Source organism: Mustela erminea, chromosome 18, assembly GCF_009829155.1.
Source record: "Mustela erminea isolate mMusErm1 chromosome 18, mMusErm1.Pri, whole genome shotgun sequence".
Classification (NCBI taxonomy): domain Eukaryota; kingdom Metazoa; phylum Chordata; class Mammalia; order Carnivora; family Mustelidae; genus Mustela; species Mustela erminea.
In genome coordinates, this window is record NC_045631.1 from 56,429,766 (window position 1) to 56,448,488 (window position 18,723).

At 47.0% G+C, this 18,723-nt stretch overlaps 2 protein-coding genes across 9 annotated transcripts in view; one reads left to right on the top strand and one right to left on the bottom strand.

Moving 5' to 3' along the window:
* RECQL5 (RecQ like helicase 5) overlaps nt 1–5,718 on the bottom strand; it is a 37,181-nt gene extending 31,463 nt beyond the window's left edge. For 2 of the 6 annotated variants that reach the window (XM_032322612.1, XM_032322611.1), the window contains exons 1-5: nt 4,895–5,716; nt 3,493–3,614; nt 1,846–2,364; nt 1,619–1,724; nt 998–1,109 (exon numbers count right to left, since the gene is read on the bottom strand). In XM_032322612.1, the coding sequence (XP_032178503.1) occupies nt 998–1,109; nt 1,619–1,724; nt 1,846–2,364; nt 3,493–3,614; nt 4,895–5,015 (980 nt within the window). In that variant the 5' untranslated portion in view covers nt 5,016–5,716. Of the gene's footprint in view, nt 1–997; nt 1,110–1,618; nt 1,725–1,845; nt 2,365–3,492; nt 3,615–4,894 lie in introns of all 6 variants that reach the window. The other 4 variants (XM_032322607.1, XM_032322608.1, XM_032322609.1 and 1 more) reach the window with 4 other exon arrangements.
* Nucleotides 5,719–5,820: 102 nt separating this feature from the next.
* The window catches only part of SAP30BP (SAP30 binding protein), a 37,202-nt gene continuing 24,299 nt past the window's right edge, over nt 5,821–18,723 (top strand). Inside the window, exons 1-3 of one of the 3 annotated variants that reach the window (XR_004280849.1) lie at nt 5,821–5,984; nt 7,230–7,339; nt 9,612–9,659. Coding sequence is in view for 2 of the 3 variants with exons in the window: in XM_032322621.1 (XP_032178512.1) it covers nt 5,879–5,984; nt 7,230–7,339; nt 9,612–9,659 (264 nt within the window). In the remaining variant the exon portion in view is untranslated. The remainder of the gene's footprint in view (nt 5,985–7,229; nt 7,340–9,611; nt 9,660–18,723) is intronic. The other 2 variants (XM_032322621.1, XM_032322622.1) reach the window with 2 other exon arrangements.

Consider the following 18,723-nt stretch of genomic DNA (forward strand, 5'->3'; position numbering starts at 1 on the left):
TTAAAGGGGGCAATTCCAGTCCATATGAGAAACCAAAACTCTCCCAGTCATGGCCCAGAGGAAGAGCACTGGGCTTAAAGAAACAAGAAGGTGAGGCCACTAGGGAGCTGCATAACCTCGAGTAAATTCCTTCACCCTCATGGCAGAGAGGGAGAGATAACATTATTAAATACCTACTATGGGCCAGTTTATATATTTGTCTCATTTAACTTCACAGTTACTATCAGGTGAGATAACTCCATTTTACAGACAATGAAATGATTCAGGAAGATGTGTACAAGGTGACATAGCAAGGGGACAGCAGAGCTAGGATTTGGGCCTAGGGTTGTCAGACTAAAGTTGGCCCTAACAAGCCACAGCCAATGCAGGGTCCAAACTCTGCTTCCGAAATCTGTGTTCTCTTAAATGTAAGCACGTAGACTCATTCCTCCCCTGACCAACCCAGCTGGTCTTAACGAGACCATGTATGCAAAAGTGTTCTGTAAATCATACAAGGCATTATTGTTGGTGTTAATCAAAGCAAAGGGCTTCCGGCGGTAGCTGAAAATGTCTCTGGAATGTTAGGTGGGGCTAGAGGTAAAAGACTTCCCAGCAGTTGCCAGGGTGGGTCTAGGAGGCTGGGATGTACCCGTCTCTTCTAGACTGTCAGGAAGCAGTAACAAGGAATCTGGGTAACAAGCCATTGCCTTTGATTTTCCACAGGGAGCATTTTTAGATAGTCCGTTCCAGCGAGGTAACTGGGCTGCGTAAATGGACGGGCCCGATGGCTGCATGCTGCCCTCTACTGGGGGATGGCAGAACCTGCTGCACAGTCCCTGGAGAGTGGGCCGCACAGCACCTGTCACCATGTAGGCTATGCACTGTGGATTCTCTCCTGGGGCCTCCGTCCCCTCTGGCCCTAGAAGGACCATGTGCACTTGGTCCTTGAGGCAGAGCACTAGGCAGCCCACTTGAGCCAGGGCCCAACTGGATAGGGAAGGCAAGAACCATCACTCACCTGACATTGGCTTTGTCCACTCCCATCCCAAAACTAATGGTTGCAACAATGACAGGGACCTTCTCCTCCATCCACTCGTTCTGCACCAGTGTTCTTTCGGAAGCCTTCAGCCCTGTGATGGAGGGGAAGGTGACGAAGGGAGCCCGTATTGCCTCTGCAATCTACCTCGGCTTTGCTGCTGTATTGGGCGCTACACGCACACCCGGAATCCATCACTTACCAGCTATATGGCCCTGGGCCATGCACTTCACCTCAAAGACCCTGGCCTGCATGGAGCACAGAGCACTCCATAAGCATCAAAGCCCAGATTCAACCCCAAGTCCACTGGCCTCCAAAACCTATGCTCTTTCCATAACACCAGTACCTGGACTTCTAAAAACTCCTCACCTGCTGCTGGAAAGGCGCAGGGTGAGAAAAAGAATTCAGGAGTCATAGTTCTCATTTTAGATCTCATTTGTGTCTACATTCCTTTTTATGAACGTAAGGGAATCGTTTTAGCTCTGCCTGGGTATCCAGAAAAAGAGGGCAGACCATCTGAGCATCCAGGATCCTTAAAGAACCAGAGGCCCATGGAGAGGCTTCTGAGATGGAGGCAGACCCCACGGCCCAGGCACCCCTCACCTGCATGGTAAGCCTTGGCACTCAGTCCCCTGTAACTGAGCTCCGTGGCCAGCTGTTCGCAAGCCTCTCTGGTCCTGCAGTAGACAATGCCGCAGCCGGACAGCAACTGAATGAGGAGACACGGGAAGAGAGTGAGCGTTAAGAACAGAACAATCTGTCCGTTTTACTGTGGCCTCCTTTAAAAGAAGCTCTCGCTCTTTCTCCTGTCAGACCCATAGGTTCCTCACCCCTTTACCAGCTTTCTGTCCAAGAGCCTTAAGGCAGAAGTCCCGCAGGTTCCCATAGGGATCAGAAAGCAGCTCTTTGAACTGCACGTCATAGAACAGGTTGGCCCGAAAGCAGGGAGTCTTGAAGGTGGCAACTGGCTGCTTCAGGTGCAGGGCAGCAAATACATCCTCTTGGACTTGCGGGGTGGCTGTGGCAGTCAGAGCTACACACGGGGCATGCGCCAGGCGGGAACGGAGGGTACCCAGACGCAAGTAGTCAGGACGGAAGTCGTGCCCCCACTGAGAAACACAATGAGCTTCGTCCACCACCAGGTAGGAGAGCAGGTGACGGGACACCAGTGAGTTCAGCGTGGGCTGGAAGGAGGCCGAAGCCGCCATCTCCGGTGTAATGTACAGGAGTTTGGTCTGTGGCTTTTCTCGCTCTAGATCAGAGAGCAGCTCCTTTTTCTCCTGTGGTGAGAGTTTAGAGTTCAGGGAACTCACTCGTACCTTCAGAGCCAGCAAGTGATCCACTTGGTCCTGAGGTAACAAAGGAAACAGTTCACTGAGGGGAGGACCCCGTGGTCAATGTCACCTTGGCTCGCTGGGCATTTCCCAGCCATAAACGTCCTTCTCCCAACCTCCAAGGTCTTCTCTGTGCACACGATTACAGGAGGTGCAGTGGTTGAGAGCACAGAGACTAGAGACAGACAGTCCTGGCTCTTTCTGACTCACTGAATCACCACAGGCTCTTTGGCTGGCTCTGAGACTCTGTTCATCCTGTAAAACTGGCAACTACCTAACAGCATAGCTGTTGGCATTAAATGAAATTTTACACTGCAAAAATGAAATGAATGCACATGAACCATTGAGTTCAAAGCCTGAGACCTCGCGAAACTCACGAAGCACTGTTCCTATCACTTCGTTTCTCTTCGTGCTGGATGGCTTTTAACCACATGGCCACACTTCCTCATTTCTGATTCTGTCAGCCCATCTGCAGGCCTTAAATATACCCAGAGGTGCAGAGCAGATGCTGACAATGTCCCAGCCCGTTTAGATCAATTTCGCTTTCTATCCATCTGCATCTTCTAACCTGTCAAAAGTGCACATGTGTGTCCATGAGTGAGTGTCTCACTCATATGTGTATACAGACATAGTTCCATACTCCTCTGGGTGGAAAGTAACAAAGGAAGGTGAGAGACCTCAGGCCATCGAGACACAGAAGACTCATTCATAACCCTCCAGAGTGATATATACTACTACTACTGGAGCTCCCACATTTGGGCAATTTAGAAACCCAACACAGAAAGGGAGATAGGCAAATCAAAGAAAATAAAAGGGTAAAGACCAGGGCGCCTGGATGGCTCAGTGGGTTAAAGTTTCTGCCTTCAGCTCAGATCATGATCTCAAGGTCCTGGGATGGAGCCCCACATTGGGCTCTCTGCTCATCAGGAAGCCTGCTTCCTCCTCCTCTCTCTCTCTCTCTCTCTCTCTCTGCCTACTTGTGATCTCTATCTGTCAAATAAATAAATAAAATCTTAAAAAAAAAAAAAATGGGTAAAGACCAAACAAGAAGTGACATTTCCAGCTGAAAACAACAACAACAACAACAAAACAAACCTTCCCCTAAACTTTCTGGGCTACCATCTTCACTCCCCTAAGCCTCACCTGAATCAAAGCAATTAGTGGAGAGATTACGATGGTGATGCCTTTGGCCAACAGAGCAGGGAGCTGATAGCAAAGGGATTTTCCTGCCCCTGTGGGCATGCACACAAAGACATCCTTGTCACCTGCAAAAAGACAACAACACTTAATAGTTCCTGCCTGGGGGGATCTGGGTGGTCCCAGCAGTTCAGTGTCTTTAGATTTCAGGTCAGGTCATGATCTCAAGGTCGTGAGATCAAGCCCAGCCCCACTTCAAGCTCCCCTCTCAGTGGGGAGTCTGCTTGAGATTCTCTCCTTCTCCCTACGTCCCTCCCCACATTTGTGCATGAGCACACTCTCTCTCTTGCAAATAAATAAATAAATCTTTAAAATAAATAAATAAATACTTCCTGCCTTTTCTCTTTTACTTCATCAAGTCTGCTGAAAAATGAGAGTATAGGAAATGCACCTAGCAGAGTGTCTGGCACACAGAAAGTTCTCAATATGATGCGAATTTCCTTCCCATCCTTCCTGTGTAAAGAGAGAGATCCAGAGAGATGGAAATGGGCATAAACCATTTCCAGCAATGGCAATAACAACCATGAGCGTGCGAAGTCTGAGTCTGTTGGGATATGCATGATGGAATTAAATAGCCATGAAAAGCTGAATATTTCTAGATGAGTGGGCCCAGCTGTGGAGACAGGGAAGCAGCATCACTTAGAGATCTCTTGTTTATAAGTGTTATAATGTAATTAATATTACATTGTTGCTTTCCTCTTGACAACCCCCATTTTTCAATGTATCTCAGGTTTACAGTATTATTACTGCCTCCTTCCCTACTTAGGACCCAGGTCAGTCTTCAAAAAAGGGCTTAGAGGGGCATTTGGGTGGCTCAGTCCTAAAGCATCTGCCTTTGGCTCAGTGTCCTGGGATCAAGCCCCGCACGAGGCCTGCTTCTCCCTCTCCAACTCCCCCTGCTTATGTTCCCTCTCTTGTTGTCTCTCTAACTCTGTCAAATAACCAAATAAATATATCTTATTTATTTATTTAATTTTTTTTTTAATAAAGGGGGGTTGGAAGGTCAGTGGCTGGATTAGGTTATTCCTGCCACGCCCACTACCGCCCACACAGAAACCAACAAGAATTGAAATCTAAGAGTTGTTTTCTTTTCTTTTTTTTTTTTTTTAGAGTTGTTTTCAAAGATAATTGCCAATGCTGGTATGAAATGGAAGAACCAGAAGAGCTGGGTGATTCTGCCAATAAAACTGAAAGTTTTAAGTGACAAGTCTACAAGATTTCCAACAATTAGGCACCAAGGGTGGGAAAGTAGGAAGGGCTGAAAGGAAGGCTTTTTGAAGGTGGCAACTGGCAATGCTACAGTATACAACCAGCACAAATGTAAACGCAGGTAGTTTGGCAATGTTACCTCTCACTACGGCCATGGTCGCACTCTCCTGTAAAGGTGTCTTAAAAGAGTCAAACCCAAAGACCTTCTTCAACGTGCTCCGGACTCGACGTTCAGGGTCAAAAGAAGGGCGGGTGCTCATCTTAGCGACAGACCGTGGCCAGAAGTTAAGGTAAAGGCGATGATCGTATGATGGCAACGAAAACCCTCTGTTCCGCTTTTAAAATACTGCTCATTTTTCTCTAAGTAAAATTTGCTTTATTCCTCTCAAGCAGTATATTATTTCCAGCTAAAACAGCTCCAGATGAACAGCCTCAAGCAGCACATTGCCGGGCAATTAACATCTCCACTTTCACGCTCGGGAAAACAGAAACGCTGAAATAGCCCATCCATGATACAGCCCAGGCTAGAAATCAGATTACGAGAAGAAACTCAAACTGTATCTTTGGAATAATTTGGAGAAGATGGAATTGTTTTTCTAAGATCCACCTCCCGCTCCTTTTATAAGCTCTGGTCTCACGGCCATTCCCCCAGAGCCCCGACCCCTTCTTCCGACCTCCCGGAGGAGAATTCATCCCTCTTCCTCTAAGCCCCACAGATCCGCTCCTTTCTCCCTTCCCCCAGCCGAAGCCTCCCTCTCTTCACCCCAAGATATGAGAGCTGGGCGCGGGCCACCCAGGAGCGAAGGACTCTTGCCGGGCCGCTGCTGCCCGCCGGTCGGGAACTACTCGAAGACCCCCATAAGCCACCCCAAATTCTGAGGAGCCAAATGGCTGGGAATTGTGTCAGGGAAAACCCACTCAACTTTATCTCTGTCGAGCGGTGATGACGTTTCGGCAGCTCCGGGCCCGAAGGGCGGGACCAGGCGCAGAAACGGCCCTTTTGATTGGTTCCTGGAGGGGAACCGGCGCGGGTTCTCCTGGGATAGGAAAAAGTTACCTTTCCGTACGGAAGTCGGCGATTTTGACTCGTAGAAGTGAAGCACTCTGGGATTGTGGGAGTAAGATGGCGGGGAAGAAGAATGTTCTGTCGTCTCTGGCAGTTTACGCGGAAGATTCAGAGCCCGAGTCCGACGGCGAGGCTGGGGTCGAAACGGCGGGCGGCGCGCCTGGTGAGGCCCGAGGAGGGAACTGGAAGGGGAGAATCTGGTGTCTGCTCGGAATGCTGCTCACCTAGCAGAGCGGGAGGGAAAGAGATGGTCATTGTGCCCCGAGTATCGGGTCCGGGAGCCTCGAACCGCGATCGAGACTCTGGTTGGGACAGACTAGACGCTCTGGAATAAAAACGGGCCATCTCCTTCCGTTGATTGGATTATTCTGCCGAAACTTTTGAAAGGCTCCGTGCCGGGTAGCGTGGGACAGAGGGGTGGATGGAGAGGATCCAAAGCTACCTATTCCCTCCGGGTTCACTGTGTAATGGGGAGAGCGATGAGTAGAACGTACGTGGAGGTTGAAAAAGGTTGTGTCTTGTTAAATTTATAACTTCGCTTTAGGAATGTGCCCTAGACGCATCTTGGAGCCTTTAAAGATATTATGTCTGATCTCGCTGATGAGGGAGTAATTCGTAGATTTGGGGTGGGATCTGGGCGTGGATTTTGTGAGCTTTCTAATGCTTCTCAGTGATTCGCTTACTTTGTGAGCTGTGAAAGGTCATCAGTGATTTTGTTGCCCTACTCAGTTGAGAGTCACCATGTTAGGAAATGAGAAGAGATTTCTTTGTGATCATAAGGCAGCAACTTACGTATCATATCTGTGCTTTCCTTTGCTCCTTTGGAGGTTAGCTTCTCTCAGTTTTTTGTGGTGTCTTCCAGTTGGGAAGTTCTCTGCTGGTTTCCCAGTAATTTGTATCATTTTATATTTTTTTGTTGTTAGGTTGTTTTGGTTTAAAGGTAGAAGATGATTTTGTTTTTCAAGTAGTATGATTGGTAATCCCTTTGAGGGTCCCAGTTAAAGCTCCTGTTCGTAGGGAGGACACACAAAAATGAGGACAACGGAGTCCTTGTTTTGTATGAGAAGATAAGCTCTGGTGCTTCTGGTACAAGGTAGATAGATAACTACATCAAAGGAGGTTTTCAAACAACCTGCAACAATAGTAGCTCAGAAAAGAGAAGGCTTCAACTGGCATACTAGGTGGATAGGAAGCATGAAAGAAAGACTTGGCATTTGGTTTTCTGCCATGTTCTTTTAATGATTTTACCCACTAAATTGTGTTCTTTCCAAAGGCAGATTCTGGACCTATAGTCACTTACACGAGATTTAGGCACCCCTCTGATCTTCAGGGCTGGTTCTGGCCGCTTGAAATATTGTCTTCCATTTTTGTTTCCCTTCATTTGTTTTTCTTTTTTCCTCTTTCTCAGAGGAGAAAGGTGGATTAGTATCCGAAGCCTATGGAGAGGATGACTTCTCTCGCCTCGGAGGTGATGAAGATGGTTATGAAGAAGAAGAGGATGAGAACAGCAAACAGTCGGTAAGTAAATCTGTTCCCAAATCCAGAGTTGCTCAAAGTACCATTTCATTTGGCAGAAACCTTCGAACTGTACTGACAGTGTTCCATTCCATGGCTAATGTCATTCCCCTCTGTTCCCCTGCTTTTTGTTTGGTTTCAGTTGAGGAAACTGGGTTGGATATCAGTAGTTCTGTTTTGAAAACAAAACTTGTTTTCATCTGGACCATTTTGTATTAACTTTTGATTTGAAATTGGGGGGAAGAGATAATGGACTATTTCATTTAAGCGAGATACCAATGAGTGTTTCATATGTGTTTTCCCGGTTTAGATAGTTTATTCCATTTACAGCAATGCATTCATCCTAACTGGTGTATCATTTATATCTGCAGTCAACTCTGTACTATTTTTAATCTTGGTTGGAACTTACTCAGATCTTTCGGTTTTTTAGTGAGATTAGGAAGGGAAATTATTTAGTTTTTTATTTGTGGTTTGATCCTTCTTAACTTCTTTTTTGATATTTTACTTGCACTTTTGATAAGAGTGCCTGCCGTTCTTGAGTACAAATCTTCCCGGACATTTAGTATGTGCTGGCAACAAGGAAAAGAGAAGTTGTGCCTTAATTAAACAGAAAGTCTTTGCATACATTATCACCTGAGTCTTAGGAGCCAAAGTTTATAACAGCTTGGAGAGAAAGCAAGGATTCAAGCTGATGCTTAGCACAAAGACATACAGAGTGAAATCTGGATATAGAATCTGGTTATTCAGCGACACCTTTAACCAAAATACTTAATGTACTTTACTATTTGTTTGAAAGTTTTCTTGTGTATTGATATTTAAATATTAGTGTCAAAAGACGTTTTAAGTAAAATAAAAAAGCATTTTGTATTTGATGCTCTTTTGGAAGATATTTTCATGTCCATAGCTCCACCATTAATGCTGATCATTAAGAATTGACTAAAATTGTTTAGAAAAGCTTTGCAAATTGTTTTCTTTTCTTAAGTGCACCGATACTGGCTTAACACCATAACAGTTCTCTTAGTAAGTGTGCATGATAACGTTTCCGAAGTGTTGTTCCGTATTGCTTTGCTTAGAATTTTCATCATATTTAAGCTTTACATCATTCTAGTAAAATCCTCTCATCAAATCCCGATATAGACATTCTAAAATGTGATTGTATTTGGCCGAGCTACATCTCTGATTATTTGGCATGATTGATCTCATTTTAAGGAAATCATGGAGATTGCATTTAATTAACCCTTTGGGCTCACTGGCACTTGGCAGGACAATTAAGTCTCGAAGCTATCAGTATAATTTGTTCGAGTCTCACAGGTGATGTTTATATCAACATCTGGGGCGCTACTTGGTGTTTGGGTTAAAGTGTAGCTCGATTGAAAAAAGCAATTTCAAATGAAACTTAATTTTTTTTCCCCCTGGGTGTTAAGTTAAAGGCTCTTGTACTTTGGGGTGTTCTGGGAACAGACATGGATATAGCTACGTAGTAGGGTAGCTGATCTTTGACCTTCAGTAGCCTTCCGTGGAATGGTGAGCTAGCCCATGTGAGGCTGTATTGCACGCTTTAGAGAATGCCTTGTTCACATGATGATTTGTGTCAGGCTGGCTGTTCGGATCAGGAGCAAGACTGGATAGAACGGGTCAGTGGCAGTTCTGTGAGTGCTTGGATGGAGGCAGAGTCTGCTCAGCTGGGACCCAGGAAAGGCCAGGTGTTGGTCTGTAACCCTTCCCTGGGTCACTTGCCCTGGCCATTTGACGCCTGCTCTCCTACTGTTCATGTAGCTGTGACTGTTCTGGGCTGAAGTGCTGGGGTGTGGTGGTGGGGTTCATGGCCCTCTGACCGTGAACCATGTTATGGTAGGTCTGGGCCTGATGTCCTTGTGTATATGAAAGGCAAAGGAGGAACAAAAGGTTCTCATGTTCCTGGTTTTAATCAGCGATATTTCATTAGAAACACTGTGTCTGTTTTATCCTGTGGGACCTGGTCTTATTCTTTTCTGACACATTGCAACCTTTTTCCATTTTTATATATGTGATTTTTAACTCAGGCATTTTCATCACTCTAGACTATGGCACTGCTGGAGTCACGACCTTGAGCTGCTGATGTTCTTTTCTCCACCCCACCCCCGGAACATCTCCTTTTCCCCTTCTCTTCCTCTAGTTCTGGGTCATAGGGCAGGGGAGGGGTTCTTGGTGGGATGGCTCCAGCCCCTAGTTATGCATGTGAGACCCCTCAGGCCCGCTCCTTTAAGCTTAATCCTCTAAATTCTTTGTCTTGTAGGAAGATGACGATTCAGAGACTGAAAAACCTGAGGCTGATGACCCAAAGGTATTTGGTGTTGGCTGTGGTGGGGTGGCTGGATGCAAACAAGGCATTGTAACATTGTGGCTCAATTCCTATGTCTGGGCCAGCTCAGTCCTGCTAACACACTTTGCTAACACACTGTGCAACCACGTGTACATTCTCTGTGTTGAAACCAGCTTTCTAAAGAAAGGAGGTCACGAGTAACGAGTGGAACGAGTTAAGTCCTGAGGCAGCTTGGATTTCCAGCCTTGCAGATAGTGCCATATCTCCAGTCTAGAAAGGCGAGAGGCCTGGCTGAGCGTAGCAGCCTGCCTCTGCTCTTAGACAGGTGGGCTTGGTGGGGTCGCTGCGCCTGCAGGTGGGTTAGATGTGGGAATGTGTCTGGAATCAAGAAGCCATAAGGGCTGCCTATTGTACTCTTCAGTTGTGTAGAAGTGAGGAAGGGCCATGAGAGGGTCAGAGTGAGGCCTCTCCCTGCCTTTTGGAAAAGCTGTACCTAATCCTTGTTTCCCCAGGCCCATGACCGTCTGCTTTTAGGTAAACAGAAAGGGCTTTCTGAAACAACATCGCCATTTCTTCTGATACTTCCCTCCCAGTAGCAGCTGGGAGTCGTTAGCAGCATTTCCTGTCATGCTCCTTAACCTATTTTGATGTTGGGTAAGGGAACCCTGCCCCCCCCCCCCCACCGCTCTCCCCACCCCTGCTTTGTGTCAGGTAGGCTTGCTGGACTGTACCCTGTGCCTGTTGAGGACACATTCTTTAGGGAACAAACCTTTCTCTTTCAAAGAGAAAGTCTGATTCTGTCACTCTAGGCCTGGGGAATATGGGCCTAGTTTTGTGCTTAAAAGCTACTTTGAAACCAACCAAAGCCTTCAAGGCAACATAGTAGAATTTAGAAAATTGTACCAAATTATAATCAAAACTGTAGTGTATCTGAAAACAGGGCACGAGCTGTTCCAAATTTGAACCGATTCTGTGTTTGGATAGAACTTTGTGCAGCCGTTCAGCTAAGCCCGTGAGAGGCTGTGGATGGTACGGAAAACACATTTTCCCAAGGAAGAAAGCTTGGGCACCAGCACTCAGAAGAAAGAAAAAACTTGAGCCCTAGGTACTGCAAATGCCGCGCCTTTCTGTGCCAAGTTAAGGAACTCAGGGTTAACTCATCCAGGCATTCTAAGCATAAAACCGGAGGGCACACCTGTGGCCTGGGTCAAGGGCGGCCACCCCGCTGCTTGGGCTTGCGGAAGGAAAATGGCAGTGGTGGTAGTATCTTCTGTCTTAGTATTTGGGGTGTGAGGGCCTTCGAGCCCAGGCATGAGATAAGCCTGAGGAGCTGCGAAGTGCTGGAACTTCATTGTGGAGGAAGAAGAGGGTTTGTGGGACCTGCGGCCTTTGTGTATGTAGTGGCTGGCCTTTGCTTAAGGCTGGAAGGCCTCCTGGGGAAGTTGGCTAGAGAAAAAGGTACAGGCACTCTGCTGCCACCCCTTCTGGAATACAGCAAGCCAAACAGCAAATCCCCTGGGAATGAGGTTGGTGGTGAGGGGGCCAGAACTGGGAAATAGGTTAAAGTGTCTCGGGTCAGCCTTTCTCAGTACCATGTGAAGGTTGGGAAGACGTGTCTTTTTTTTTTTTTTTTAAGATTTTGTTTATTTGACAGATCACAAGTAGGCAGAGGCGCAGGCAGAGAGAAAGGGGGAAGCAAGCTCCCCGCTGAGCAGAGAGCCTGATGCGGGGCTCGATCCCAGGACCCTGAGATCATGACCTGAGCCAAAAGGCAGGGCCTGAGCCACCCAGGTGCCCCAAGATGTGTCGCTTATACTCAGCGTTTGACTGATGCGCCTTACTGTATTTCATTCAGTCATTTGAACTTCGAGTCTGGTTGTGGCATAAAAAGTGTTCTGGAACAATGTCTGTTCTTGAGAGGCCCTCGGAGAGCAGAATGCAGAAGCCACTCTTACCGTGACTTGTAGTTCTTTTGGAGGATGAGTGTGGAAGGGGTCAGACGGAGCTGTACATGTCCTTGAGTCCAAAAATCACGAGTGTTCATGGCACCACAAGGACTGGAAGTCTTCTGTGCTCCCCACGCCTTAGTCCTGGTGCTGCCTTCCTCTCTTGCCTGAGCTAGTCTCAGACTGTCTTCAGGCAGCAGCCTCCACCTCAGAGCCTCCCAATCCTTCATCCCTCTATTCCAGAACTCTTCTGGTGGCATGCTTAGTTGATTTTTAACTATATAGATATAGATATAGTTATATATTCTTGAAGATTTATTTATTAGAGAGAAAGTCTGCATACACGTGGTGGGGGAGGGAGGAAGAGGGAGAGTCTCAAGCAGACTTGACTGTAGGGCTTGATCTCATGACCTTGAGATCATGACCTGAGCCAAAACCGAGAGTGGGACACTTAACCAACTGTACCTCCCAGGCACCCCAACTTTTAACAATATTTTTGAATTCCAAGCCTTCAATTTTGAATATTTCTACCTTAAATATATGAAGTTTCTAAAATAGGATATGTTACCAGGATGAATTAGAGGCATCATTTATTTTGTTAGCAAATGGCTTGATGTCATTTCCGCCGGAACTGTCTTTCCCACCAGATGGCACTCCTTCCTGCCTTGGCTTTATTATTATTATTATTATTATTATTATTATTATTATTCAAGATTTTATTTATTTATTTGACAGATAGCACAAGTAGGCAGAGTGGAAGGCAGAGGAAGAGGGAGAAGCAGGCTGTCTGCTCCCAGGACCCTGGGATCATGACCTGAGCCAAAGGCAGTTACTTAACCAACTGAGCACCCAGGCATCCCTTATTACTATTTTTGTGAAGATTATATTTATTTGTCTGAAGGAGAGACTGGGAGCATGAACGGGGGAGGGGCGGGGGAGAGGAGCGTGGAGCAGGGCTCAATCCCACGACCCCGAGATCACAACTAGAGCTGAAATCAGACACTCAGTCAGCTGAGCCAGCCAGGCATCCTCTGCTTTAGCTTTTTAAAATCTGCTTTTCATTTCTTACTACAGCAGTTCTCAGAACACTTTGGTGTCTTTGCACAATTAAACACCGAGGATCCCGAAGAGCTTTACTTCATTTTGGTTTTATCTATTGGTATTTACTATTTTAGAAGTTAAAACTGAAAAAATTTTGGGGGCACCTGGGTGGCTCAGTGGGTTAAGCCTCTGCCTTCGGCTCAGGTCATGATCCCAGGGTTCTGGGATCGAGCCCCACATCAGGCTCTCTGCTCAGCAGGGAGCCTGCTTCTCTCTCTGTCTGCCTCTCTGCCTCCTTGTGATCTCTGTCTGTCAAATAAATAAGTAAAATCCTCGGGGGGAAAAAACCTGAAAAAAATTTTTAAATAGTTGTTATTTTAAAATAACAAACCCATTACATATTAATGTAATACGTAATGTAAAGCACGTTTTAATGAAAAATAACTATTTCTGAAACTGAAAAAAGTTGATGCAAAGATGCACTTTTTCCCCTTGCGCAGGTCTCCTTAACGTCAGGCGGCCACCTTGGTGCACAGCTAGGTTCTCCTCACTGTCCTGCACTCGCTCTGTTGCAGTGTGTTCTTCGGGTTGAAGTAGTTAAAATCTGATTTCACATACCGGTCACTGGGAAAAAATATTTTAATAGCCCTTTAGGTAATTGTGGATCTCTTCTTTGATATTTGATCCAAATTCAACAAGCAGTGGTTTCCTAAAAGTTACTCGCACCATGGAATGTAATACATTCTCAGTGACCTTTTTTTAAAACTTTTCTTTTAGATTGTATTTATTTATTTTAGAGCGCTTGAGGGAGAGCACAAGCAAGAGGTGGGGCAGAGGGAGAACCAGGCTCCCCCCTGAGCAGGGAGCCTGATGTGGGGCTCAGTCCCAGGAACCCTGGGATCACAACCTGATCAAGCCCCGCATTGAGCTCTCTGCTCAGCAGGGAGCTTGCTTCCCCCACTCCCTGCTGCCTTTCTGCCTACCTGTGATCTCTGTCTGTCAAATAAATAAATAAAATCTTAAAAAAAAAAAAAAACTTCAACTTCAATGCCCTCTTGCCCTAGCCTGGGCCATGTCAGTGCCAAAGCAGGCCCTTCCCTTGTTTTCTCTGTGTGAGCCCACACCTCCCTCTGCTTCCCCTGTCCCGTGGATCCCCTCCCCGAAGACTGAGCCTGTCACCGATTTCATACCCACTCGGTTGGCCCAACCAACCGAGCCACTGAAGTACCCCTGAACTTTTTTTTTTTTTTTTTAAGATTTTATTTATTTATTTAACAGAGGCAGAGCACACAAGCAGGGAGAGTGGCAGGGGGAGGGAGAGGCAGGCCTTCTGCGGAGCAGGGAACCCAATCCAGGGCTCGATCCCAGGACTCCGGGATCATGACCTGAGCCGAAGGCAGATGCCCAACTGACTGAGTCACCCAGGCGCCCCCTCAGTGAACTTTCTGTACTCGCTTTATTTAAGTCCCCGGTCTGCCTAACACTCTGAAGGGCTGTTTTGCCCATCCATGATATTCCATCCTCAGGCGCTGGGATTTGGGAAATGGTTCACCGAGTTATGCGGATGTGCAGTGCTGTATTTTGTTTTCTTTCTTTCTTTTTTTTATTTATTTATGTGACAAACAGATCACAAGTAGGCAGAGAGGCAGATAGGAGGAAGCAGGCTCCCCACTGAGCAGATAGCCCGATGCGGGGCTCGATCCCAGGATCCTGGGATCAAGACCTGAGCCGAAGGCAGAGGCTTTAATAGACTGAGCCACCCAGGCACCCCTGTATTTTGTTTTCTGATGTCCAAAAAATTGTATTTGTTAATGGCATTACTAATCTCATTAGACAAGCCATTAAGTATTCCACTGCGGAGAATACACGTTTTCCAGGATGCTAATTTTTACTCAAGATCTTGAATTTTATTATTATCAGTGAGTTCAGTGAGTTTTGTTGGAGTTTTCCTTGATGTGACAGGCTCCATTTAAAAATTTTTTTTTTTAAGATTTTATTTATTTATTTGACAGAGAGAGATCACAAGTAGGCAGAGAGGCAGGCAGAGAGAGAGAGAGAGAGGAGGAAACAGGCTCCCTGCTGAACAGAGAGCCCGATGCAGGACTCGATCCCAGGACCCTGAGATCATGACCTGAGCCGAAGGCAGCGGCTTAACCCACTGAGCCACTCAGGCGCCCCTAAATTTATTTTTATTTTTATTTTTTTTAAGATTTTATTTATTTGACAGAGATCACAAGGAGGCAGAGAGGCAGGCAGAGAGAGAGGAGGAAGCAGGCTCCCTGCCCAGCAGAGAGCCTGACGTGGGGCTCAATCCCAGGACCCTGGGATCATGACCTGAGCCGAAGGCAGAGGCTTTAACTCACTGAGCCACCCAGGTGCCCCGGGCTTCATTTTTTAGAAAATGTCTGCCAGTTACCCAAATCTGACTAATGGTAGTTTTTCTGTCAGTCATTCTTTCAAGTTAAAATGGTGTTCCATGGAGAAACCAACTAGATAAGCTAGTAACTCCCTCACCTAAGTGCTTTTCCTTGAAGTAACCATCAGACCTCAGTGTGCAGAGGTATTGACGCACCCTCTCATGGCATCAGAGAAAGTGCAAAAAAAAAAAAAAAAAAATGTACTCAAGAGTCAAGACTCAGTAAGATTAAGCATTTTGACTACTTCAGCAAGGATATTCTCAGTGAAATGGTTTTTTTTTTTTAATTGAGAGTATGCCTATTGCTAAAACTAAGTGTAACTGCCTTGATTTGTTCTAAAGGGCCAGCTTTTTTTTTTTTTTAAGATTTTATTTATTTATTTGACAGACAGAGATCACAAGGCAGAGAGGGAGGCAGAGAGAGAGAGGGAGGAAGCAGGCTCCCCGCCAAGCAGAGAGCGCGATGTGGGGCTCAATCCCAGGACCCTGGGACCATGACCTGAGCCGAAGGCAGAGGCTTTAACCCACTGAGCCACCCAGGCGCCCCCTAAAGGGCAGCTTTACCCACCATCGCTCCTGCCAACGTCAGCACAGTGAAAAAGGCAAGGGATGTCTTAGTATTGGGGAAATAGTTTTGACTGTGCAGACCCCCAGGGGTCCACAGAGCAACTGGAGAACCACTGTTCTTCAGAAACAAGAATCTTGGGTGGGTAATACTGAATCGTTGTTTGGCAGCTGTTTACATTGGCCTGTAAGTGTCCAGTAAGCTGTCAGCCATACGGGGCCTTGAGCTGCAGGGAAGCGGGAGGGTATCCAGAGTAAGACCAGACAACCCCGGGGTGGCAGGCGCAGGGTACTTAAGTCTCAGGAGTAGATAGAGTTTGAATTCCAGCTGTCTTTGGGCAAGTCCCTTAACCTCAGGCTTTGTCACCTGAAAACAAGCATCATCAAAAAATCTGCCTCATTTGTCTTATGTGGATTAACCGAGTGAACAGGAGCAGATAATTAGCTTGATAGTGTCGGGGATGTGTGTGCTTAGTGGCATTGGTCGCAACCACCAGGACCTCCTGTGCTTGCTTCCCAGGCTGGTCACCCTGTCGTTGGGCCTGTTTGGGAATAACAGATTCCACATTTTGAGACTGGAGTGCATTCAGAGGAGAGCAGTCATAAAGGTGCGGGGACTAGAGGGATCTAGCTAGAAACCATGTTACCTGAGAGGTTAAGGAGCTGAGAGCCTGCATTGTCTGCTGCGTGAAGGGTTCCTAGGGGAGGGGTGCGGAGGGGAAAGCCATGTGCAGACCTTAAAGCAACACACAGAGTTACAGGAAACACGTTTGCTTCCCAAGGTAGTGAGCTCCCTGTTTCTGGACCTTTTTCAGACAAGTTTTAAGAAAGCCTTTGTCAAAAAAAAAGAAAGAAAGAAAGCCTTTGTCAAGAATGTCCTAAAGAGGGGCGCCTCGGTGGTTCAGTGGGTTAAGCCTCTGCCTTTAGCTCAGGTCACGATCTCAGGGTCTTGGGATCGAGCCCCACATTGGGATCTCCAGAGAGTCCGCTTCCTCCTCTCTGCCTGCCTCTCTGCCTACTTGTGATCTCTCTCTCTCTGTCAAATAAATAAATAAAATCTTTAAAAAAAAAAAATGTCCTAAAGAAATGTGTGAATTGGGGTTGGACTGACCGCCGCCGCCCCCCCTCCCCCAACTGGTCTCCTGGGGAAGGGCGTGGACATCATGGATAAGCGAAGTAGAATGTTCTCTCACTCCACTTGCTATCTGCTGACTTGAGAAAGTACAAGTGTAGAGTACAAAGACTGGGAATTGCCCTGATTTTTATCACTGATGTTTGGGGTTGCCTCTGAGCTCTGAGCGCAAAGTCCCATATTTGGAAAGTTGAGTAAAATGATAACCCCAGACCCACCTCTGGAGGGAGACTTTGGTTCTAATCCATCAGCCTGGGAGGCGGGATTGAGCTCTGGGTTGCTGAGTTGCCCTAACGCTAGAGTAAAGGAGGTGGCCGAACATTCCACGGGAAGAAGAATGCTTCTGCACTTCTGTTCCATTGTGTCTTTCTCTCCACCTTCCAGTTTTCTGATCTTACCTCCTCAGTAAGCAGCCTGACTGATCTGATGACTCAACAGAAGGTGGCACTGCGCTCCTAGAAAAAGTCGGGCCGGAAGGGGCAGGCCTCCCTTCAGCTCTTTACTGTAGGCACGAGGGTGCCAGATGGCTTAAGTGTTTCCTCCATCTGTTTGCCCTTGGCATATGGGCTTCCTTTTCCCACTCTCTTTTGTCTGTGGTCTACCTCGGCTACCCTGGAACGTTTTCCCTTGCTTATTTTTTTCCCCACTCCCACAGTTCCCGTGGATGAAGGTATTTCCACTGGCTTACTGTCTCCGACACACCCTTCCTTTGAAAACAAACACGGGCACTGATGAGCTGGCACGGGAAAGCCGGAGCAGCCCGCTGCCAGCTAGCTGGGAGGGCCGGCTTCACTCTGCGGGGTGGGATTCCCGGCTCCCTGCCGTGTTGCAGTCCCGGCTTTGACCCGGGGAAAGAATCCTCTTGGCCCGAAGAGCAAACATCTGTCAAAACAAAATAGCATCTCTGGGTCAAGAAGGTGGCATCGGGTGGGAGAAAATACGGTCCCGGCATTTTTTTTAAAGGTGTGTATAACTCTGATTAAAATAAAACATTTTTTAAAAGATTTGATTTTATTTGTTTGAGAGAGAGAACATGCGTGGAGGGAGGAGGCAGAGGGAGAGGGAGAAGCAGACTCCCTGCTGATCAGGGATCCTTACACAGGGCTCAATCCCAGGACGCCGGGTTCAGGACCTGAGCTGAAGGCAGACAGACATAACCAACGGAGCCACCCAAATGCCCCCAAATAAAACATTTCTAAGACTCTTTGACCCTAAGGGGCGCCTAGGTGGCTCAGTTTTGTTTAAGTGTCTGCCTTCAGCTCAGGTCCTGATCCTGGGGTCCTGGGATCGAGCCCCACATCGGGCTCTGCTCGGTGGGGAGCCTGCTTCTCCCTCTTGCTGCTGCTCCCCCTGCTTCTGAAACCACTCTCCCTTTCTCTATCAAATAAATAAAATTTTTTTAAAAAAGATTTAGAAAAAAGATTCTTTGACCCCGAAAATAGTAGTGCAGAAATGTGATTCATTCCTTGGAGCCAACTTTGCAGTTAGTGGACTTGGAGTCAGAAGACCCAGGTTGAGCGCGTCTCGGCTCCCTGCAGCTGTGGGACCACAGGCACCTGGCGTCAGCGGCCCTCGGCTCGTCTGTGATGCCCACTTCACCAGGTGGTGTGATGCTTTCGGGCGCTTTTTAACAAAACAGTCTGGCCAGAGGCCCCCATCCTGCAGGTCACAAGTTGCCACATTCTTCTCAGTTCATGGCACCCTTGGTGTCTCAGGAATTTATCACAGCACTCGCAGGCCAAAAGAAATACCCAGCAATTAACTCGAAACAGTATTCGTAGCCTCACAGTTTGGTAGCCGCTTGAAAAGATAATACATGAATTTGTGTGGTATCCGAGAGATAGTGATGCATGCTGTGATCCCCTTGAAATTTTGATTTATCTTTTTGAGAGGGAGAGTGTGAGCAGGGTTGGGGGCAGAGGGAGAGAGAGAATCCCAATCCCAATCCACACCTAGTATGAAGTCGCCTGACACTGGGCTCGATCT